General features: G+C 32.3%; 4 protein-coding genes across 4 annotated transcripts; 2 read left to right on the forward strand and 2 right to left on the reverse strand.

Annotated features, from left to right (window-relative positions):
• Positions 1-3,257: 3,257 nt before the first annotated feature.
• Positions 3,258-4,018, forward strand: HELRODRAFT_81275 (hypothetical protein; the record flags this gene model as incomplete). The annotated part of the gene is made up of 3 exons (XM_009022079.1): positions 3,258-3,323; positions 3,425-3,565; positions 3,713-4,018. Coding segments are annotated over 3 exons (513 nt in total), but the record flags the coding sequence as incomplete, so codon positions are not given.
• A 2,259-nt stretch (positions 4,019-6,277) lies between these two features.
• On the reverse strand, positions 6,278-7,109 carry HELRODRAFT_81610 (hypothetical protein; the record flags this gene model as incomplete). Its single annotated transcript, XM_009022080.1, has 3 exons — positions 6,278-6,475; positions 6,748-6,888; positions 6,951-7,109. 3 exons carry the CDS (start codon positions 7,107-7,109, stop codon positions 6,278-6,280), a joined length of 498 nt encoding a protein of 165 aa, XP_009020328.1.
• A 163-nt stretch (positions 7,110-7,272) lies between these two features.
• On the forward strand, positions 7,273-10,098 carry HELRODRAFT_174637 (hypothetical protein; the record flags this gene model as incomplete). Its single annotated transcript, XM_009022081.1, has 4 exons — positions 7,273-7,328; positions 8,204-8,386; positions 9,441-9,507; positions 10,015-10,098. The coding sequence occupies 4 exons, from the start codon at positions 7,273-7,275 to the stop codon at positions 10,096-10,098; spliced, it is 390 nt and encodes a 129-aa protein (XP_009020329.1).
• Positions 10,099-11,266: 1,168 nt separating this feature from the next.
• HELRODRAFT_174638 (hypothetical protein) lies at positions 11,267-17,806 on the reverse strand (the record flags this gene model as incomplete). Its single annotated transcript, XM_009022082.1, has 7 exons — positions 11,267-11,359; positions 11,615-11,728; positions 12,050-12,204; positions 12,676-12,825; positions 14,697-14,845; positions 15,141-15,269; positions 17,514-17,806. 7 exons carry the CDS (start codon positions 17,804-17,806, stop codon positions 11,267-11,269), a joined length of 1,083 nt encoding a protein of 360 aa, XP_009020330.1.
• Positions 17,807-25,294: the final 7,488 nt, after the last annotated feature.

Genomic DNA, 25,294 nt, shown 5'->3' on the forward strand with positions numbered 1-25,294 from the left:
TAACCTTTATAGGTTTATTTATTGATTTTTAAAATTTTCCCGTTGGCTGTTTTAATTTTTCACCTATTGAAATTAATTTATATGTTAAAACTTCACATTTTGTTTAATTTCTAATTTAGATTAGTTGAATATTTATTGCTGGTTTACGTTCACCGATGAAAATTGATTCTGCTATCTTCAAATACTTCAAATCGAAGATAGATAGCAGAATCAATTTAGATTAGTGTAAATGTTGGAAGTAAAATACTTTAAAAACAGTGATGTTGCAATGAATTACATTGTAATACTTTACAGCACGTGACATTACAGTAAAACTTTTTCATGGCATTACAATCAAATTACATCACACCCACCCGTCGAATTCTCAATATTCTATACCGAAATATTATTACTTAGACATCTTTAATCTTTATTTTTTGAGGGATTTCAATATTTTTTTTACCAATTTAAAAGTTAGTTTCAATGCCACAATTCTCTTTTGTTATTTGTTTCCAATGTACTTATGACTATATATAAATAAAATTTAGATATATATATTTATATATATATATATATATATATATATTCCTACATATTCATATAAAATCATATGTAAATATGTTATTCAATTGTATTATATTATATGTCATTAACTTTTTTTATAATTTTAAACACCTTTATGATTGCTTTATATGGTGGATTGCTTTTTATGGTGTGTGCGTGTTTGTGCGTGTGTGAGTGTGCGTGTGCGTTTGTGTAATATATTGTCGGTTTATCATATTTGCTGTTCAAATGACCTCCTAGTCAATTCATTTTCTGAGAAAAAAAAATTTTTTCTTCATATTTTTTTGTCTCTTTCTGACAATTTTTCAATTCTGTGTCTATTGATCGTTGAAGTTTGCATTGAATTTTTGACATGATTTGAAAATAAACACGTTTTTCATCATTTTCGTTGTGTCTTCTCTATATCTCAGTATAAATAAGTTATCAGTCTGGGTGTATGGCAGTCGTTATGTTTTAAATTTAGTCGGAAAAAAAATTTCAAACAATTTTACACTGAATTTAAGTATGCTGCATATGTTCAGTTTAGAGGTTAACGGTATTGGAAGGTGAGGGATTGTGCCAAAACTAAGTCGCCTGGAACTGGTGCTGTTGCGCATGGGTTTTAATAAACAACTAATACAAAAGATTTACTTTACTACAAATTATTTTCAAAACAATATAATCAAATCGAAATATTTAATATGAAACTGTCGTTGTCAATTTAAATAAAGATATAGCTTTTTGTTTAGAAAACAGAGTGGCTTACTGAAGCCATGGTGGGCTTACTTACGGAAATACATTTCTTGATTTACTTTGTATAACTTCTGTTTGGTATGTTGATTTAGCCATTATTATATGTTGTGAACTGTTCTTACAAAGTTCATATGACGTGGATTCGAGAACTTCTAAGGAGTGCATGTCATAATAGAAACAAAAAGTTGATTGAATGTTGGAAGAGACTGGACGATATAAATAGATATTAAATAGATGTTTACTCTGAGTTCTGACATGTTATAAGACTTACGATAATCTGTTTTTAACAGTGAAATTTTTAAATTGTTTCAATAAAATTTAAAAAACCTATATAATAATAATAATATAACCACAAACTAATAAGTTATCTACTCTTCTGCAACTATTGCAAAGTTAAAAATAGATAACATTGTCCGATCGCTTAGTAATGAAACTCATTCAACACGTTCACATATCGCGTGATCGAAATATATCAACCTAGAAAAAAAAATCTTTTTTTTTAATCACATTTTTTTAAAAATAAGTTACAATTGAAATGCGAAAATAACTTGAGACCAACGAAAAATATTTCGGATTTTGTTCCTTACGTGCCAAATCATTTCAATAGCGGTATAGAATGAATCATTTTTTACATGTCATGTGGATGCAGAATCGTTCGTTGACATATTTATATCAGGTTACCAACTCCATTGTCTATAGCCTGATTTATGACAGCATGCATCTTCATGCGAAAAAAATTTTTCTGCAATGACTAAGGCTAAATATAGAAAGCTTGACATGTTTTACGTAGTTTGATTTGAAAATATTCTTAAATAAACTCAATAGACATTAAATAATTTTGCTAAAAAATGCGTTTAATTGTCGTTTTAGTTTTGGCAAATATCTTGCTGTTTGCAATGTTAGCGCTCAACTCGTTAGCTTCAGCAGTTGATAAGAAGTATGGAATGATAGGAGAGCCAGACAACCCCATGTGTTTTGCTTCCGAACCTACCACAGTACTAACCAACATACGATCCTTACTGGAATGTTCTACCAAATGTAATAAAGACATCACTTGCAACGCATTCAACTACATATCCAATGATGATAGAGATCCAGCAAAGTATTGCCAACTGTTTCATTTCACTTGCGATGTTCATTTTGACAGCGTTTCAACTAGAGTTGGTTGCCAAGCTTATGAGGTTAAATTACATTAAACGTTTCTACATAACTTCACAAGAGCAAATTGAATGAATCTATAAAAAAAACTATTTAACAGGATACAGTTGCCAGACAGTCTATAAGTTAGTCGGATATCTTTTTTAGTAATGTCTTACAAATTGTAAACTGTCTATCGAAATATTTGAGACATGTTAAAAGTGGGTAGCGAAACGGTCCAACAGTTTGGGTGTTTTGCAAAGACTTCAAATGTCATAATTTAAGGGTGGGTAAACTTTATGCTGCAAGGGCCGTAGTTTTTCCACCCCTGTTATAATTAATTTAAAAGGAATACATGGAAAATATTAAATTTTTGTTGCAGTTGAAGTTTTTTATTATTTTCCATATTACGTATTGGTGAGGGTTAATGATATGAAAACAAACAAAGTTTATTTGCAATTAGAATCATCTGAAACCAGCGGTTTTCACCTGACCTTGAGCAAATCCTGCAACTTCCCATTCACCTTCAACGGTGGATTGTTCTACTCCTGTTCCAACTCACTACTTGGCATCAACAATCCTTGTGCTCTCTACATGTGTCTCACTACTGACAGGCAATTGTCTATTTGCCTTGATCCTCAAGGTTTGTCAAAGTTTCGTTTTAAGTTAAATAATGGCATTCCTCTGATGTTGAAGTGTTTGCAACTGATCATCATGATAAAAGTTACATGAGAAAATGATAAAATAACACTTAATAATTCTTAGCTTACAAAGGAGTTAACAAAACTATCCAATTGGAAATTTCAACGTTTGCTAACTCAACTCCTGTCACGTCTGTCAATGGATGGATTGTCATTCAGCAGAGGATTGATGGCTCGCAGAGTTTCGATCAAGATTGGGACACGTACAAGGTGTGTCGTCGTTTACACTGCAATTAAAATATTCGAAACATTTGTGTGAATTTTAAAATAATTAAAATATTTGTTCCTCTTTTTGAATATATTAAAAATAGTCAGGATTTGGTAACTACGATGCAAACTTCTGGCTGGGCTTGGAGAAGATGCACCAATTAACGACATCGGCTGATTACAGGTTGAGGTTTGAAGTTCTCGTCAGTGGTGTCTGGGTCTCCGATGAGTATGATCATTTCGTAGTAAGTGATCCAGTTTAGAGAATTTGTTGATAATATGTTTATTGGTTATATCAGAAGTTGTTGCTTGTCATGAGGAAAATTGGATATCATTGTTGGTGTAGCTTCTTTACGTATTTTATTTTTTTAAACTGAATTTTTGCAATCCAGATAAATTCAGAGATGGAAAAATATTCAATCAATGTTTCCGGATACAGTGGGGATAACAGCGACGTGTTGAACAATTTGCTCGATCTTAAGCTTTACCAAAACGGGATGAAATTCTCAACTCCGGAGCAAGATAACGATCTGACCAATTTTTTTAAATGCTCTTTGATGCATCATTCAGGATTTTGGTTCAATGCTTGCTACAACATAAATATGAATGGTGTGTATGGCTCAACTTTGAGGTATGTGTTAAATAGTGCAGGGATTTTCATAACATCATGTAGAATGATGATCAAATTGAATGCGTAGCATCATCCAACCTGAGTGTCGTATTTTCAGATGAAATTCTACGTCAGAAATGTTCGACATCATTTTTTTTTGTTCCTATTTGATGTAGTTTTTGACCAAGATTTCAATTTCTCTATAAATTTTTAAAAGATTCTTGCAGTTTGTGTATCAGTAGTATCACTTTTGAAACATTTTTTTTATAACTGTGTAGTGACCAAACTAAAAGTGCTTATTTATTCAGTGTATATTTCATTTTATTGAAAAGTTTTTTTTTAATTTGAAGCAAGTATGTGAAGAAGTTACTTTAAAAATTTTGATTAAAGTTTTTTCTATCAATAATAATAATAATATAAAGTCAGGTTTTTATTGGAAAAATTTGATTGAATTAATTAAAACCTCAAAAAAAACAACTTTGCAATGATCAATGAGTTCTTAAATTAAATAAATATTCTATAAACTACTTAAAAAATTTAATTAAAACCAAAAATAATAAATAAAAAAGCAAGAAAATGATATCCATAGAAAGCAGCAAAGTTAAAGACTCATTCTGTCTAGAAGTAATGAGAAATTTTAAATCTTCAAAACTATTCTTACGAAAAACTCGTTTGGAATGAGCAATGACAACATCGGCGTTCTATAAATTACGATTCCTTTTTAAAATATTTTTTGTAAATTTCAACGGTAAATTTCTATCGAATTTAAATTTAGTTTATTAACCAAAACCTTATTTGCATCTGGTCAAATGAAGATTAGACAGCACACATAGTCAGTTACAGACCTAACTAAAGAACATAAAAACCTCCCATCAAACTTATGGCAGTTGATTTTGAATTTTTTTTAGTTTTCTCCTGAGAGGCATTGATAACAAACACAGAATGTATGCAAACTCGCGAGAATCAACGCAGACGGACGGCACACGTTGCATACGAACACGGTCACATCAACACCATCGCCGAGCACTCTAACGATTGCGCCATTGATCTGCCTGTGTAAAATAATTGCAACGCTGAATTGATCTATTTATTCACGTGTTGGTAAAGTTGTTCTCATTTAATAAATAACACGAAAGCGTATTGTTTTTTTTAAAATATTAAAAAATAAAAAAAAATATTAAAATTCTTAAAGCATACAATTGATTAATTGTTTGTTTTAAGAATTTTAATATTTTTTTTAAGTTAATTGCTTTAAATATGTATCCTCAGTTCCACTCATGTTTGCTGACTTCTTCTGCAGCGGGTGTTCGGGTTCGGGTATATCAAATCCTGATATTAGATCACATATATGACATAGTAATATATATATATATATATATATATATATATATATATATATATATAATTAAGAATTAGTTGAAAGTTTCAGCGTTTACTTATTAACAGATAAACTCTGATATATTTATTTCATGTGATTCATTCTTTTGCTATGTACTAAAATTACTCGCTAAGACACATACATGCACTTATAAAAGTACGTGATGTCTCGCATAGGAGAGCAGCTAGTAAAATTGTTCATAAAGATCGTTGACCGAACATATGAAATCCTTCAGGTATGCTTGTCATGTTTTATTCATGTTACTTAGTTTATATAGTCAAGTTATTTTTAACAAAAATCATGATTGGAAAAACTTCATTGTGCAAAACATACAAGAAATGTATCTGAAGTTAAAATGTGTGTCAAAAAATTAATAAAAAATTATATATACAAATATGAATAGTTGAATACATGCTAAAAAAAGTAAAACGCTGTGTCAGGCCAACAGGCAAATAAAATAAGTTTCAGCATAAACTCATGAAAACTATATCAATAAAATTTTTATTCTTTAGCAGTGAAGATGAAAATTCACTAAATAACAAACTCTGACTCAAACGAAAATTTATAAATCTACTAAATTTTACGAAAAATATCATAGCAAAATTTATTTAAAAAGAATGGCTCACATTAAACCAGTTCATTTAGCGCAATCATCATCTCACAAATTTATAAAAAATGTTAGCCAATCAAAATCAACCAGTATTCTCCTTACATGATAGGTTTCGCCATCATCCTGTAGTAAGTAACTGGGAAAAAAATCGTAATCAAGCGATGAACCATAAGCATTCTATAAATATTTGATCTAAGAATGTTTTTCTAAGACAGTTAAATATAAAAAAACTCAACCATCACAGTCTCAACACACTTCTCGACCATAGGATAACTCCTACACCTTGCGTTTAATCATCATCCTACAATACCTAAGGGGTACGTATGCGTAGTGAAAGCGAGGGGTACCAAAAGGGCCATTCACACTTTGAGAACCACACTGGTTGAACCAATTTCCAGAAGAAAACAGCTTGTAGGAACGAGATCGTTATCTTGGTCGATGGTTGAAAACTTCATTCCGTTGTGGAGAATGTAGGTTTTCACGGTGTTCAAGACGTCGCTGAACTCCCCGCTGTATCCAGATACGTTGAGTTTGTAATTCTGAGCTGACGAACTGATCTGCATATGGAGGTGGTTTTGGAAATTTTTGGTTTTGAAAGGTTTGAAAATTCAACAAAAGCGTTACATAAAATAGGAGTGTTCATTTATAAAAAAAAATTTTAAATAGGCATTTTGATTGATGAGGACAAATCATTCTTGCTTTGCATACAGTGATCGAGCCAAAAACAAATTAACAGATAAGTTATGTTCCAATCTTTATTTTGTAATCTTTATCGGCATTTTATTTAATTTGTAAATTATTGAAATTTCTACATATTGAAAGTACAAACCACAAAATAATCATGTTCATCGGAGAACCAGGAGCCGTTGATGAGGATTTCAAACCTCAACCTGTAATCATCTGCAACCATCAACTGGTATATTTTTTCCAAACCGAACCAGAAATTTTTGTTATAAGTACCGAATCCATTCTGTCAAACAAACAATGTTTTAAATGTGTTTTTTTCAGGATGAAACGTTTATTAAGTACTACCTTATAAGCATTCCAGGTTTCATTGAAACTCGTCGAGCCATCAATCCTCTGCTGAATGACGATCCATCCGTTAACAGATGAGACAGTAGTTGGACTAGCAAACGTTGGAACGCTCAACTGGATGGTCTCATTGATTGCTCTAAAACCTGTCTCAGGCATTCAAACCCAAATTAAGCATCTGATTGTTGCAAGGAGATTATACCATTGCATCACTTTTTCAACTTCATTATATAACATATTCGTTTATGTTAAAACGGGTATCTATTTTACAAAATTCTTTAAAAAAAAATTTCATTTCATGAAACCTTCAGGGTCAATACAGATGGACACCGTCTTGTTGCCGGTGACACACATGGTCAGGGCACAAGGATTGTGGAGGTTAGGTAGTAAATTGGAAGAGCACGAGTGGAACAATCCCCCGTGAAACGTGAGAGGGAAGGTGCAGAATTTGCTCGCGGTCAGAGAAAGATTGGTTGCTTTGGAAGATTGTATTTGTTTCAAACAATGTTATTTGGATCATAAATGGCAGATAAAGTGCCGAAAATGAGTCATTTAATCAGTTGCTATCTACTTAAAATTACTAAATTGAGATTTTTTTTCTAAGTGTTCTAAAAGCAGTTGCAAATAACATCGGTCGCTCGATCCTTCAAAAATCGCATAAATAACTCGTGCAAATAAATTTTTTTGAAAATTTGTCGTATTCTTCAATTTAATAGCTATTATAATACCAAATAAAATGAAATTTGTATGTAAGGGCAAATTTCAATGTCCTCAAAAATGCAGCTCTGGCAATGACTTACGTGATAAGATATCGTTTTAAATTGTAACACTTAAACAATGAATATTTTCTGGTTTCTTTTCATAAAGTCTTCTAGACAGTATTTCAATTTTTACAAAATGTCAGAAATTAAAACTTCGCAAGATTGTGTTTTGGTATATTGAATGATAACCGTGTACTTTATATGCTAAAGCATATTAAATTTCACATAACTTTTTTAACAATTTAAACTAAATTCTAAAAGTAACTTGAAACTCACAATAATGGAAACTCAAAAGGTTTTGGTTGGCTGTACAAATTTTTGAAATCAGGTTTTAAAAGTCATTAGGTTATTTTAAAAAATTTTAACGGTGAACTTACCTATTGCATGTCTGGCTTCAAAATCCTGTTTTTAAAACTCAAAATTTAAGTTTAAAAATAAAAAAAAATCTAAATAAGAATGTAAAAATTTTTTCTGATAAAAAAACAACACTAGCCTCGTATGCTTGACAGAGTGTTTTATTCAGAACATTCTTGAAATGAACCTCGCAAGTGAAATGAAACAGTTGTCAATATTCAGCTTGATGACTAGCATTGTTGGATACGTAGTTGAATGCGTTGCAAGTGATGTTACCATCAGTGGGAGAAACATAATGAGAACATTTGGAAGAACATTCCAGTAAGGATCGTATGTTGGTTAGTAGTGTGGTAGGTTCGGAAGAAAAACACATGAGGTTGTTTGGCTCTCCTATCATTCCATACTTCTTATCAACTGCTGATGCTAACGAGTTGATTGACGAGGATAAAAAACAAGCTAACAAGATTACTGCTTTCAGCAAATTTTGTATTTATTCATTATGAAATTATTTCAAATTTTTGAGTTTCACAAATTTAAATACAAATCACCGCTTATCTAATTGATAAACTAAAAAGTTGTTCTTCACTGCAAGACTATTATAATTCCTCGTCCTCTTCAGATAAATTTTTTAAATTAGAAACATTTTAAAACTTCAGCATGCAATATAAAAATCAATGAATAGAATAGTGAATATTTTCGACAAGAGATGTCAGAATTGTAGCTTCATACGTTTATCAGAAGACGCTCTCAAAACAACTGTAGAAATTTTTCATAAAAAATTGTTTTTCTTAAATTGGTTTTTTCTTCTTTTAAAATTTACTTTAGTGTGTGTGTTTGTTGTTTGCTTGCTCGTTGTTTGTATGTATGTATGTGAGAGAGAGAAAAGAAAGAGAGGAAGACTGTTAGTTCCTGTGTGAGGAGAAAGACAGTGTTTGTCTGTGTGCATTTGTGTGTGTACAGACAACATTCAAACATTCAATCGAGGACAATGTAGTTCTTTGCAAATACACTCTAGAAAAATGGAAGTACGACCACCTGATTGAGGTAGCACGAGAAATAAAACTCCAGGATGAGAAGCACTTTGCAGCATCCGTTTTGACAATGAGGAATCCATTATAAATAACTTCTCGTCGATAGTCATTTTCGTAAACCTTTCCCCACCTATTTAGCATTTCACTATTATTATTTTCATGGTTCCTCTTCTTCTTCTTATTATTATTTTGTTATTGTTATTGTTATTATAATTATTATTATAGTTATTATTATTGTTACTACTACTACTACTACTACTACTACTACTACTACTATTATTATCATTATTATTATTATTTCTTCATTATTAATAATATTATTATTTCTATTATCATTATTCCAGTGAAGATTGTACGATGGCCGGTGCGTTGTGGCGCGTCTGGAGACAGTGCCTCAGAGGCAAGGGTCACGTTAAATAAAAATCAAAATCAAAAATCAAAAATAGATTTTATTTGGAAAAATATTTCATTGTCCTGTAATAATTGATTTGATCAGAATCATTATCTTAGAACATGAAAAAACATGCACGGGTGCCTCCGAGGGCCAGTAGAGGTATGCATTTTAAGTGTATAAACATAATATAACAATAACTTTTTTTTATTCTTCATAATAATGCAGATCTGTCAAAGGCAGAACCGCTTGCATGTTATTCTATAGTCTATAATACTCATTGTAAAGCCACTGTGCCACAAATGTTGTACACAATCCACATGCACACTACCTATGCAAGCACTAAACACTGGATATAAGGTCTTTGAGTTTTAAAATTCGAACAAATTGGTTAACGTTGAACATTTTTCTATTTGAAAACAAATGTTTTAATAATTTTGCAGGTTCCTACTTTGGACACAATTTTTGAATAATTTTTTGGTAAGTTAATTATAAATTTTTTTCCCTAATACGTGACTTTTTCTCAGATTTTCAACTGCCCAGAGTTCCACAACTTTCGTCTCGCGTCAAAGCCTAACAGTAATCGTGTTCATTCAGCACTTGTTGAATAGAATACTAAGTAATAATTTCACATCAAAATAAAAAAAAATTGTCAAAGCACAAAAATGCAATCACATAAGGCACCGTGTAAAGAAGTTAATTTTATTATTAAAACCGCAATAATATTAATAATAATAATAATAATAAATATTCATTATTATTCATATTTTTGAAAGATTATAAAAGATTTTGTTGATGATGATAGAAGAGAGAGGTGGGTGGTTAGCTCTGATGGAGAAATATTAATGATGATGACGGTGATGATGATGATGATGTTGATAACGGCAGAATGACATGGTTTTAAGAATATTTAAAATTTTAATAACACTTAAAAACAACTATAAAACACGTTTCTTATATTTTCATAACTTAAAATATTTTTCATAATAAAAAAATTATTATAATTACTATCATTATTATAGAAATTTTTTAAAATTCTTTCAAAATCTTCTTAGATGTTCAACAACAAACACGTAGCCGGCAAAAACAACCGCAGCAGTTTAGCCATTACACAATCAAGCCATCCAAAGTTTTATGATCACGGTAAACACACAAACATACACACACGGACACGCACACATACACACACACACACGCACATCATCATCATCAAATGCCATTTAGAATAATGTACAGGTTAAAAAAATGAAAAATTAATAAACATAGAATGAAATTTAAAACATTTAGAATTATGAAAATGAAAGTTCAACGTTCAACAAATAACCGATATATATATATAATAATTTAATAATATAATAATAATATAAATAATAATTTGAATTGTAATAAATAATATTCTCCATGAATTTTTAAGAAATATGAATAAAAAAATACTAAAGAACACGTCGTTGATGATTGATTGTGGTTTGAATGGCAGGTGAATGTTTGTGGGTGTCTGAAGGAGGGAAAATGTTGCAGGCGATAGAGATGAGGAGAAATGATTCAGAAAGTGATGATGATAATGGGATAATGGTTGATGATGGGATAATGGTAGAAAATGACGGTGTGCGGCTTAAACTGCGGAAAATGATGATGACAAAGATGATAAAGACGATGATCATAAGAATAGCAACAACGATGGCGACGTTATGGTTAGCATTAAGACACTGATGGTTATAACGACAACGATGTTGATGATGGCGACGATTACGATGATGATTCCAGTTGACGATGACGTCATTATTTGTAGCTGCAGACGCCGTTCGTGATCTTGAAGTCGTCAATGGCTATTTCGCCGGTCAGTCCGCGGCCGATTGTGGCTTCAAAGATGAGCTGGTGGTCAAGACGATGATGACGTTGATAGTGATGATGAGGATGTTGATGTTGATGATGGTGATGATTTGCGCGGTTTCAATGATAATAATGATGAAAATGATGACGATGTTTGTGATGATAAGAGTGATTATGATGAAATAATGATGTCATGTGAGTCACCATCATATCATCATCACCACCACTGCAATAATCATCATCACTACCACAATCATCATCATCGTCACCCCCACAATCATCATCGTCACAGCTGACCTTGTAACCTGCCCTCACGAACTCTTTCTGGACGTTGACCTTGGCCTGGATCCACACGTTGCCCTGGTTGCCGGAAGCCCTCCATAAGTTGTCCTCCTCGTTTGTGTCGGGAATCTGATTGGTCGGTCATTTTTAGATTATTAAGTTATTCAATAAGTGATACCTAATCTGATTGGTCGGTTATTTTTAGACCATCTATCTATTTGAATCGCAATTCAAAATACAAAAATATAAAATTATAGAATTATTTTATTTGTTTACTTTTTTATTAAAATTTCTATATGTTCAGTTGTCCGTTCATTTGTTTACCTTTCCATTAATTCATCCACTCCTACTTTTCCATCCATTAATCCATTCATTCATTCATTCGTTTATCCATATATGTTTTTTCACTCCATCCACCCATCCATCCATTCATCCATTCATTCACCTCACCTTAGCAATAACATTGAGGTATCCAACATCACGAGATCCATGAATCCAGTAAAAAAATTCGACACATTGTTCCTCATAGCCAAACAGATGGGGCGAGATCAGGCGAGCTTTCTGGCCGTTTTCCTTCGTTGTAATGTTCACCACCAAGAAGTGACCTATTGTGATGGTATCCAAAAAATGGTAAATCTTGGATAGTATCCTAAAAATGGTAGATTTGGGATAGTATCCAAAAAATGATAAAATTGGGATTGTTGACCAAAAATGGTAAACATGGTTTATCCATATTTTATTTGTTAATATTTATTAATTCATATTCTGCATTCCATTCTATCCATCTTCTTTTTTGATATATCTATATATCCTTATTATATATTATCCGTATTATCCATATTTATATCTTTCAGTATCTAATCATTGACTCGGAAAACGGTTAAGATCGGAAATTCAAACTAAAGTTCGAGAATAACATCACAGTTACATTGAACCTCGAATCCATAACTAAACCACACATCATTCGGTATCATTCCGCAAGAGATATATTTACATATCAAATCAATACACAAATTACATGGCTTTTATCCAGCACATAAGTTACATATCTTTTATCCGATGCTTAAATTACATACCATTCCTGCTTTCACAGGTGTGATCGACATGAGGTGCATATTTGGTGTTGTTTCGGGAGTTACTCCATATCCAATCAACGTTGTCCAGGTAATCCTGACTAAATCCGCAGATTCTCTCGTCTTCAAATTCACAGTGGCCCAACATTTGGTCTGGAAGTTTTGGAATTATATTTTCAGAATTTTTTGTAGAAATGTAATTTTTGTGTGTAAGTGCTTTAATTAAATTTGTAAGATGAATATTGAATGCAACTATTAACAACAAAATTTGACGATACAAATGAAATAAAAATAGCCATAAATCAGCACCACACGAAGACACTACGCACACTTACACATACACACACACGCACACTCACACATACACACACACACACATGCACACAAACACACCCACACACTAATGAAACAGTTAGGAAATCCATTAAATGCACTTCAAAATATGGGCCATAAGAAGGAAAAACAGCTCTTACATAAAGGGGAAGAATGTTTCAATATTTATCTAAAAATATGTATATAAACTTGTACAGATAATACGTTTGTATTAGTATACACATATAAACACACATACATAAACAACAAATGCCTATACCTATTTAAACATACAGAAGACAGTTAAAATTTATGAACGTAAAAAAATGTTATAAATCTGCTAGAACGTTTTTGACTTGCCATGAATAAATAAATCATCAATGTTTGATTTGATGTGTTTAAGTTATCTATGGAGAGAGAAAAACCCCCTAATAGATTAGTTCTCCTTCAGATGATGGTGATGAATAGAGAGAAAGAGAAAGAAAGAGAGAGAAAGAGAAAGAAAGAGAGAGAGAGACAGTCACATCGCAACACTAACAGACAGTTTTTTATGTTTTAACACATTCAAGGTTTTACATGATGCTATCGCCAAGAAGTCATAACTTTTCACTTCAATTTTCCGACATACCAACATAATTTGCTTTGTTTGAAAAGTGAATGATGTAACACTTGTTGAAATGTTTCTACACTACTGAGTAGCACCGTTTTTTTGTTTATTGTGTTCATAGCCATAATTATTTTACATTTGTACTTTGGCGTAACCATTTTTGTCAGCATTTTATCAGCAATTCGTTCGTCGCTTCTTTATGATATCTTCATCATTCTTTTATTAACTAACAAATCACAATTATCAACATCATCTTCATCCGCCTTCTTCTCATCACGGCCAATAAACTTCTTGCTAACAATTATATCGCAAAAATATTAATTGTTACACGATTGTATATTTCAGCTGCAAATTGAAAGGTTAACCGTCATAAATTTTTTAAGATTGGTGAGTGTTTATAAAATTTTTAAAACAACGGCTTATTTACTGTTATAAAAACTCAACAGCAGAAACTATAGAAAAATTTTTTTATCAACAATTCTAGATAACTTTTTGTTTTCCAACCTATATTTACAAGTTGCCTGCCATTCATTATACAAAAATGGCTGCATTCGGGTGTCGAAAGAGTTTAGTTGTATGTCCGGATATTAAACATTATGTACAACAGTGTATTATATTCATCTTCAGCCTTCTATTAATTTTCAATTATTTTTTTTTATATTCCACACCAGCGTTTTCGAGTTGCTAGCCTCAACCACACTAACTTCACCACAACAAATCATTAATCACTCAATCGTCATAATCATCGTTTGCTAGGCCGTATCGCATCAAATCGCTTTAAAAAATTTATATGGCGCCTATGGTGAATTAGCTTCAAACGAATCGTATCATCATAATTATCATTACATTGAAGCTATCAACTTGTTGTCAACATAATTTTGCTGGCAACAACCTCTACTCACAATCAATCATTGAGTTTACTAATGGTTGGTTATGCTGTCCTTATGACAGGCACGATTCGCGTGTATGTATGTATCCTTGCCTATTTCGCACTATTTTTAATTTGTATCTACCACCGTCGTTGCCAACTATACCACCAGCCACCACCAGCACAAAAGGAAGTCGCAGCACTAGCCACACCAGCCACACCACAACGACTACTAACTAGTGATGCACAGATCCAACTTCCCCCTGATGACGTCAATGAGGGTGACCTGATGGTTGAACTGACTGCCCAGCACTCGTAACTCGTCTCTACTCTCTTGCAGTTCGTACGTCTTGTTCTCATATTTCTCTTTCTCCTCGTAGTACAAACTATAGATTACGTTATTTGTGGTGGTTACGGTAGCGACAAGAGCAATTTCGGTTGTAGTGGTGAGGGGGGGTTTTAGTGGTGGTAAGGACAATTTTGGTGGTGGTGACAGCTATTTTGGTGGTGGTTACAGCAATTTTGGAAAATATTGGATATCGGAGTGATCTAGATAGCGAAGCATTCATGTATAGAGTTTAAACACAGAAGAACTGATCCGAAAAACGTTACAGATTGACACTCGATAGCATCATGCAAAAATAAAAACACAAACACACACAGAGAGATATTTAAACGAACCTTGTTACATGGTGCGCCAGATCGGTTTGAGATTGAAGATCTGATCGGCAGACGTCATGCTTGGCTGACAACTCAGACAGTTTGTGTGACGTTTCGTAGTAATTATTAAGCGCTACATTGAGGTTTTTCCTGTTTTTTTGGTTGATTGGTCGGTTGGTTGGTTGGTTGATTGGTCGGTTGGTTGGTTGGTTGGTTGGTTGGTTGGTTGGTTGGTTGGTTGGTTGGCTGGTTGGTTGGTTGGTTGGTAGGTCGGTCGGTCGGTCGGTCGGTTGGTTGGTTGGTTGGTTGATTGGATGGTTTGTTTGTTAATTGATAAAATGAGAAATTTTTACTTTATAAGTAGATGAAAAATATATCTAGTGTGTGTGTGTGTGTGCATTTGTGTTTGTGTGTGTTTGCATGTCTGTAGGCATGTCTGTGCTCTGATGAGTGTGAGAAAAAAATTTTAAACGTTTGGTGTGTGTGTGTGTGTGTGATTTTGTATGTGTATGTGTGTGTGTGAACTACGTACGATAATATTTATAAAAACCTCCTTTCAAATAGTGGCCTTATTCATAGCAACTGAAATGAAACTGTCTTTAACGATCAAAAAAACATTTTGGCAGCCATTGGGTCTAAGAAATTTTCCTTTTAATTTTTTTAGCCCTTTTTAATTTTCGCATCGTTAACCGTTTCTTTTATTGTCAGATTTTTTTCAAAAATATGATTAAAATTTATCTTGAAACTTTCTGTAGCGTTTCTCCAAATACGTTTTTTCGTATGTATGTACTTCATCGCCCTGATCATTATCATCAAGATCACCACCCTGATCATCATCATCACCCTGATTATCATCATCAACATCACCCTGATCCTCATCATCATCATCATCATCATCATCATCATCATCGTTATCATGTCAATTATGTCATTCTCATTTACAAGTAAGACATTTAGATGAATAAATTATCGTTTGACTCGTTAAACGTTGAACTTGAACGAATTTCAGGCTAAACTTAAACAATGAATGAACGAACTAACGAAAGATAGAAAGAACGAGCAAATGAATGAATAAATCATTATCATTTCCATCATTTTCATCGTCGTCATCGCAACAAAAATTGTCATTTTAAAAACAATTCCCTAGATAAAACTCAATCCAAGATACTGCAACACATAGCAACAACAACAATAACAACCGCAACAACAACATCAACAACAACAACAACAACATGTTAGAAAGCTCAACAGAGTGTAACAATAGTTATAAATGGCAAAGATAAATACTAAACAACAGACGAAAATGCATAACATAACGAAGGAAAATATTGTGTAAATAAAACTTACTGAACCACAGGACATACAACTCGACATAATTACATCAGCTGCATCACAAACAAAGCCAAAAAACATCAACAACTGAAACATCAACATTAAAAACAACAACTACAACAATAATAACAATAATAATAATGAGAAAAAAAGAGGAACAATACAACAGCAATAACAACAACAACAGCAACAACAACAGGTTTTTACATAATTGAACGTCACCAAATTAAAAGTTCTTCACCAAACAATGGTAACAGTTACGTATTTTCCCACTCTTACAAAATGTTTTGTCTCTCTCTTCTTCTCTCTCTAATTAGTTTTTTCTTTGTTTATCATTCATTCATTCTTCCATCACAACGTCTATCTAATCAGAGTTTGTTTTCCTCACTCTATTCACCTTCATTCATCCATAAGGCCAAATTATTCTCATAAACTCATAAATTTATTTCATTCAAGTGAAAGTCAACTTAACTTTCCATCCATCCATTAATTCTTTTATCTATCCATCCATTAATTCTTTTATCCATCCATCCATTAATTCTTTTATCCATCCATCCATTTTCCGTCTATCAACCTATTCAAGAGTGCGCGCGCGCGTGTGTGTGTTTGTGTATCTGTGTGTGTGTTGTGTGTGTGTGTTACAATGATCCATAAATAAATGTGTGTCCCCTCCTAGCCTTAATTTATGAAACGCAAACAATACGTAATTGAAGATATGTCAACACTGTAACATGTAAGTGTCTGTTGATGTTATATTTTATTATATTTGATAAATAATATTCAATATTATTAAATATTATATATAAATCAAAGTATATTTGATGATATTTTGTTAGATATGTGTGTATGTGTGTGTGTATTGTCGGATTGAAAATCCTAGCGATTAAAAAGACTAATAAATAAAAAAACATCACGAAATAAGGAGTTGATTTGTGCGGGCTTCATAAGAAAACTGCGATAACTATTTTGATAGGTATTCGGGCTGCTGATGAGTCCCCGGTAGGGACGAAACACGTGTCCAGCCTATCCAAATGAATACTATTCTTTTCTTCTCCCGCTCACTGCTCTTCTGGTTCGGTGTTCTCATCATCAAACGCAACCGCAACAGTATGTGTCTTTTTGTTCGTGTGTTTTTTCGTTTGTTTGTTCATGAACTTGTGCGTGTGTAGCAACTGATCTTTGTGTTTCACTGCATAGATTGTTACATCATGTGGTTTTCTTATTACGTAAGAAATTACGGAGAATAGTTGTGTGAAAAATAAAACATATAAATCAATCTGGATGTCTTTTTGGAGGTACTTCATTCCCTGGCTAGATTGACGGCGCTTGTACGAGTACCAACCATGTTTAACCATTCTTAGTCCGGTATATTTTCATCATTTTATAACCTTTTCTTGCACGCTGTGAAGAATTCTACCTCTGATTTATTTAAAGAATGATGAATGATAGTAATGTTTTCAAATGAACTGAGTGAATAAATTATGATAATTTTGGCGGGAACATCAGCCCGCCAAAAATGTTCCTCTCTCTCCCAAACTTCTCGCTACATTTGGACTCGCAAACTTGGCCTGCTATGCTAATTGTTAGCACATTCCTTCTGGCGGCTGTTGGCATTACGTAATTATAATGTTGATGTTGACGGACGCTGTTACGTAAATAATGATAATAGTGGAGTAGTGTTATTGTTATTATTGTTGTTGTTGTCATTATTATCACTGTTATTATTCAGTAATGTTCTTAGGATGATGACGACGACTATGATGTCTGTGGAGATTCGGATGTTTTGCATTGTTAGTGATAAGAGATGAGGATGATGTTTTGGGTAAAGATGATGATGATGACAGTGATGATGATGGTTATGAATGTGATGGAGATAATGATGAGTATGATGGAGATAATGAATGTGATGAAGATGATGATATTTTTAATGGTTCTGATGGATGTCGATGATGGTTAAGAAGATGATGATAATGTCTGATGAAAATGTATGATGACCTATATATTAAATTGTATGTGAGATTTGGCGCATACACACACACACACACACACACACATAGGACATGAAGACGCACAAACACACTCACACATACAAAAAATTCACAACTTTTACACACGTGCATTAGCACATATTATAAACGGTTGAGCTATTAAACTACAACGACGTGTGATATATGACAGAAGTTGTGTTTGTATGCTTGCATGTATGTATGTTTGTTTGTTTGTTTTTTTGTATGTTCGTTTGTGTGTTCGTTTGTCTGCTTGCTAGTTTGTGTGTTTGTATGTTTGTGTATATATCTACGTCTGTATCAATGTTTGTATGTATGTATATATGTATTTATGATTTTGTCTTCTATATCAATAGAAACAAGTGAGGAAAACAATCTTTATAAGATCTTCCGCAAAAAATCTACCTGACAATATAATAATAATAACTAATTTAGTTATATATCGCTTTTGAGATAAAAATTCACATTTTGGTTAAAACATTATCAGCCTTTATTCCATTTTGTCATCCACTTATTCATTCATCACTTCACCGATCTATCCATCTATAAATCCATCATACTGTTCATTCATCCATCAATGCATCCGTCTATCCGTCAATCCGTCCTTCAATCATAACACTCATCCAACATTTAATATGATTTCTCCGCGATTTAGTCTATCTACCTTATACAAGCTCGCAACAGGCTAAACATTTCCTTGCAGTGACTCAACAAAACTTAAAACAACAACAACACAAAGAGACCTATATGAAGAATTAATAAACATAATAAATAACATTAACAGTATTGAAAATTTGAAGAAATATCTTAATATTAATACTTTAATTTATTTAATTCATTTAATTATTAATTTATTTATTCTTTTGTAGTCAAAGCCATTGGCTAAATTAGAAATTAATTGAAATATTTTTAATATTTATTCTTTAATTCAAAACATCGAAAGAAAATCGATTCTTACTTTGAGTTTTCAGTTTCGCGAATGCAAATCAGTATGTACTAAAGATAAACAACCATTCAGTCGACCTATTCATTCCAAGACACGTAGAATATCTTAATAGAGCCAATAACATCTGTCAATTGGAAGCTTTTTTGGTTGAGAAAAACATTTTTCGGCAGTTTTATTTTCATATTGTCATATGCACATGTCATTTTCGTTACCTTACCTTATTGTTAAGTTTTTTTTTCATGTTGATATTAATATATGTTTACCAGAAATTTCTTGTATGTTGCGTGTACGTATGTATGTAAGTATGTTTGTTTGTATGTATGTGTGTATGTATGTATAAATGTATGTATGTATGTTTGTAAGTGTGTGTATGTATGTATGTTTGTATGTATGTATGTGTGTGTGTGTATGTATATATGTATGTATGTATGTATGTATGTATGTATGTATGTATGTATGTATGTATGTATGTATGTATGTATGTATGTATTTATGTATTTATGTATGTAGGTAGGTAGGTAACAGATTCTATCAACACAAACAATATGCACAAAAATATTCACATAACATAGACAACATAAACAACTTAACATACAAAACAGTCTCCTCTTACATGGGCAGACCATCAACATTGTTTGCATATCAAAGATATTTTGTTTATCTTATTGCCTTACATGAGAACTTCCAGCACGAACAATACCATAGCTATCAATTTATCCGTATAATAATGATTCACAAACGTCATTTCATCATTCATAAATAACTTTTCATTTCCATCATAACATTTTTATATATTTCTTATCTCTGTTATTCAACATATTATTTATTGTATGATATTACTATTAGTAGTGTAGTAGTAGCAGAAGCAGCAGCAGTAGCGTTAGTAGTTGCAGCAACCTAAAAACAGCAGCTGTAGAAGTAGTGGCAGTAGCATCGGTAGTAGTAGTAGTTGTTGTTGTTGTAGTAGTAGTTGTAGTAGTAGTAGTTGTAGTAGTAGTAGTAGTAGTAGTAGTAGTAGTAGTAGTAGTATTTGTAGTAGTAGTAGTAGTTGTTGTTGTTGTTGTAGTAGTAGTAGAATTGCCAAAAAGTAATAGTAATGACAGTATTAATACTATTTAATTATTATTAGTAGTTTTACTTTATTTTTTATATTTTTTTCTTGCCATTACTTAATGTGTTGAAGGAAGAAAAAAAGACACGAAATGATTAATCGATTTATAACGGTCGTCACTCAGATGCTGACTGACGTAACTGTTGACGCAACTGATCGTGTTGTTGACGTCATTGTCAATTAATCATCCTAGACTTGTCGGTTATTTGAAAAGTTGCATAAATTTTTGCTCTCATGAATTTTAATAAGATGTTTCAATCTAAATCAGCTTAAAACCACAAATAATTTTTCTGAATTTAAATCTCATTCGGCGTGAAACCACAGATACTCAAAAAAAAACGGAGTTGCAATAAAAACAAAACCCTGGATGGAATGTTTTCATGTCCTATAACTAACCCCCCTTGATAAACAATACACATCAAAAAGAGTTATTCACTTTGTTCAAAAGTTCCAAGATAAAAAGATACAAGATACAGATACAAGATACAAATACAACACAAATACAAACACAATACAAATACAAAACAAATACAAATACAAGATACAAAAAGGTTAGCATAGGAAATAGGGATTTGTTAAATAGTAGTTGTAATGCAAAATAACTCAACTCAACCAATACCACGGAATTTCCAAGAATGTTCTCTAACATTCAGCCAGTACAAAAATGCAACAACAACAAAAAACGAACAAACTCCATTAAATCAATTGGTTCTACATTTATTATCACGGTGTCGACGACAAATAACACTTTGATTGGTAGTCTGTTTTATGTTTTTATAACTGCAATTATCAACTATTTATTATTATTATTATTTTATTGGTGTTTCTATCATTTTTTTTATTGTTATTTTTACTTTTTTTGTTAATTTTATTGTTATTTCCATCATTGCTGTTGTTATTATTGCTGTTGTTATTTATCATGTCTAGTTAGACGTAGGAACAGGTTTTCTTGAATTGAAATATTGAAACGTTTCGTTTACAAAAAAATTGAACTTACAAATCGCAAAAATTTGGAGTAAATAAACTTTCAAAATAAATATTAGACACCACTTTTACATTTTCCATCTAATCTTTTGGAAAAAATACGATAAAAGGAATCAGAAACAAAACAAAAAAAAACCACTTTAGCTAGATTCAGGCTCAAGAGTTATAGGATTAAAATAAGATCAAGTGCCTTGCTTTGCTACGTTACTCTATGTTATGCTTTATCCTGTTGTGTTAAATTTTGGTAGATGAGAAGAATAGAGTTGGATTCGGAAAATGTACTACTACCTGGCAATACTTGAAATAAATGAACCATGAACTACGAACCAACTACGAACCATGTTTGATTTAATGGGTGGAATGTTTAATTTTTAATAAAATACAAAATAGAGAGAATAAAAAACTTACTTGAGACCATCAGCTTCAAAAGTCTTGTTCTGAAGTTGGCTCTTAGTTGATGCCAGTTCTGATTCAACGACGGACAGGTTGTTTCGTAAAATGGTGAACTGTCTGTACAATCTGTCGGTTGGTTGGGTGGTGTTTTATGGTGGGTAGTTGGTTGGTTGGATGGTGTTTTATGGTGTTTAGTTGGTTGTTTGGGTGGCTGTGGGGTGTTGTTTATGAGGGGTGAAGGTGGCTGGCTATTTGAAAAACTTTTTGATTGAGCGATTGAATAATTAGTAATCAAGTGATTGAATAAATGAACTGTTTGACTGAAAATGAATTTAAATTTGTTTGAACAAGCTTTAATTTTGTTTAACGTAAGCTCTTAAATCGTTAATTAAAAACATTTCAAAATTCACANAAAAAAGCTTTCATCCATTAAAGTGACGTTTTTTTATTAATTTTGTAATGCAAAATCGCGGCTAAATATTCATTAAAAGTTTTATCTTAAGTAGTTTTAACTCGCTTTTCTAAGAACGCATACATACATGTGCATACATACACACATACATACATACATGCATACATACATACATACATACATACATGCATGCATACATACATACATACATACATACATACATACATACATACATACATACATACATACATACATACATACATACATACCAGGGACCAGGGACATAGATAAAAGTTGAACTCGGAAACTATTGCATGCCTAACCATGGTTTCTTCATCAAAACGAGTTCATACATACATACATACATACATACATATATACATACATACATACATACATACATACATACATACATACATACATACATACATACATACATGCATGCATACATGCATACATATATACATACATACTACATACATACATACATACATACATACATACATACATACATATATACATACATACATACATACATACATACATACATACATAAATACATACATACATACATACATACATACATACATGCATGCATGCATACATGCATACATACATACATACATACATACATACATGCATGCATACATGCATACAAACATACATACATACATGCATGCATACATGCATACAAACATACATACATACGTACATACATACATACATACATACATACATACATACATACATACATACATACATACATACATACACGCATACAAATGCATGCTTAGGAAAACATTTGATTCATTACCATCTAGTATTCATCTAAACGTTTAACAATAGTACCTTCCATGTTTAAAAAATTTACATAACATTAAACTCTCTCGTGTTTCGCGTTGTATCGCAATTGTCATACTGTTTGTTCATTGCATGTACGTTTCTGAATTAAGTTGTTTAAATGTGTTTTCCTGGTAGCCATGTGGAAAATATCTTGAATATATTTTGTTGATAGTAGGCTAGTAGAAGTAGCAGCAGTACTAGTAGTTAGTATTAATAGTAGCAGTAGTAGTAGAAGTAGCAGCAGCAGTTGTAGCAGTAAAAGCAGCAGCAGTTGTATAAGTATAAAACTCAAGCACCGGTTTAGTAATGTATTTTCATCCCTGCCTGGTTCATCTCTGTATGGATAGTCGTAGACCCGGTTGTTGATTTCTACCTCGTTGTCGGCGCTTATTTCATCTTGTTGTTGCTGCTGCTGGTGTTGTTGTTGTTGCTGATGTTGTTGTTGATGGTGATGTTGTTGTTGATTTTGTTGTTGTTGTTGTTGATTCTGTTGTGGCAGTTGTAAAGGTTGAACTTGCAGTTTGGATAGTATATTTGCAGATTTCGGTACGATTTTTGTGGTCAGCTTGCCATTGGTAATGATTGGATTTTTATTGTTGTTGTTATTATTATTATTATTGTTTGTGTTGTTTTCCTCAACCTCCTCTTCATCTTCGTATTCTTCGTACTCAAAGTATTCACTATCCTGACTACTACTCGGAGTTGTTGTTGGGTCTTTGTGATTATTGTTGATTAGGCTATTGGAACATGAACATTTTTGCTCTAGTAGTAGAAGTTGTTGCTGTTGCCTAACAAGTAATAATTGCTGTTGCTCTAGCAGCTGCTGTTGCTGCTTCAACTGCTGTTCCAGCAGCTGCTTTTGATATTTTTCCATTATGGCGGTCAGCTGTGACAGCTGGCTGTTAAGCTGCTTAGCTTGCGTGTTCGTGATTTGGTCCTGTTGTTTGTCGAGCTGCTGCTGAAGCTTGGTCAGTTGTTTCTGCTGTTGGTTATGCTGTTTGTTGATGTAGGAGTCAAGTTTTTTGTTGGATGTCTGCACGCTATACTGGACACCGGTCAGATCTTCGCGGAGGTCAGACTTCGAAGTTGATATCTTCTCATCGATCTGTTGAAACGTTCAAAATTATTCTTACAGTTAAAGAATAGACCAAATGAATTATAACCACCCACTACAATGAGTAATGCTAATATGAAAATTTAGGAATGTAGAAATCTAAATTCAAAGCAGGCAAATCTTTTTAGAGTTATTTACCAGCGTCACCAGCATTCATCACCACCATTGTCACCATCATCACAAACACCATTCATCATCACCATGATAATCAACATTGGCTGATATCTGCAATACATTCTACGTCATCATCTCATCAGAATTAACAAACTCATGAACATAATCACTGCAAATCATTCTGCTATAAATAAACACATCTATCTATTTATAAACTGTAATTTATGTCAAACAGCATTAACTACCACTACAGACGTTACTTTAATCCATGTCGTCGTTCGTATTAAACATTGGTAATAATATTTTAACGTTAATTTCATCATCGACCCTCATCATCATCTTCATCCTCATCATCATCATCTTCATCATCATCCTCATCATCCTCATCATCATTCTCATCATCCTCATCATCATTCTCATCATCATCATCATCATTATTAATATTATTATTATTTATATTTTGAGGTTTGGTGATAATAAAAAGAGTTTCCATTATTATTATAATTATTATTATTATTATTATTATTATTACTATTATAACTATATTCTATATAGCTATATAGCTATATAAAATATATATAGCTAACTATATTCAATTTTATTTCATTGTCAATATTTTGATTTTACTTATGCTCTGTCTTTGGAAAATAAAAGAGTTCACATTATTATTATTATTATTATTATTATTATCATCATCATCATCATCATCATTTAGTATAGTATCAGTATTTGAATGTCGACAATCAATGTTTCCATCAACAATGACGTCATCAACGAGCAGTGAGTGACGTCACTCCAGTTTACCTGGTTTAGTTTGTCGATGATGAAAACCGATTCAAAATCCTCGTACTTGTCGATGAAGTCGTTGTTGAAATTGATGTCGTTGTTGTTGTAGTTGATGTCATTTTCGAAGCTGATAT

This window comes from Helobdella robusta (genome assembly GCF_000326865.2).
Source record: "Helobdella robusta unplaced genomic scaffold HELROscaffold_30, whole genome shotgun sequence".
Classification (NCBI taxonomy): Eukaryota; Metazoa; Annelida; class Clitellata; order Rhynchobdellida; family Glossiphoniidae; genus Helobdella; species Helobdella robusta.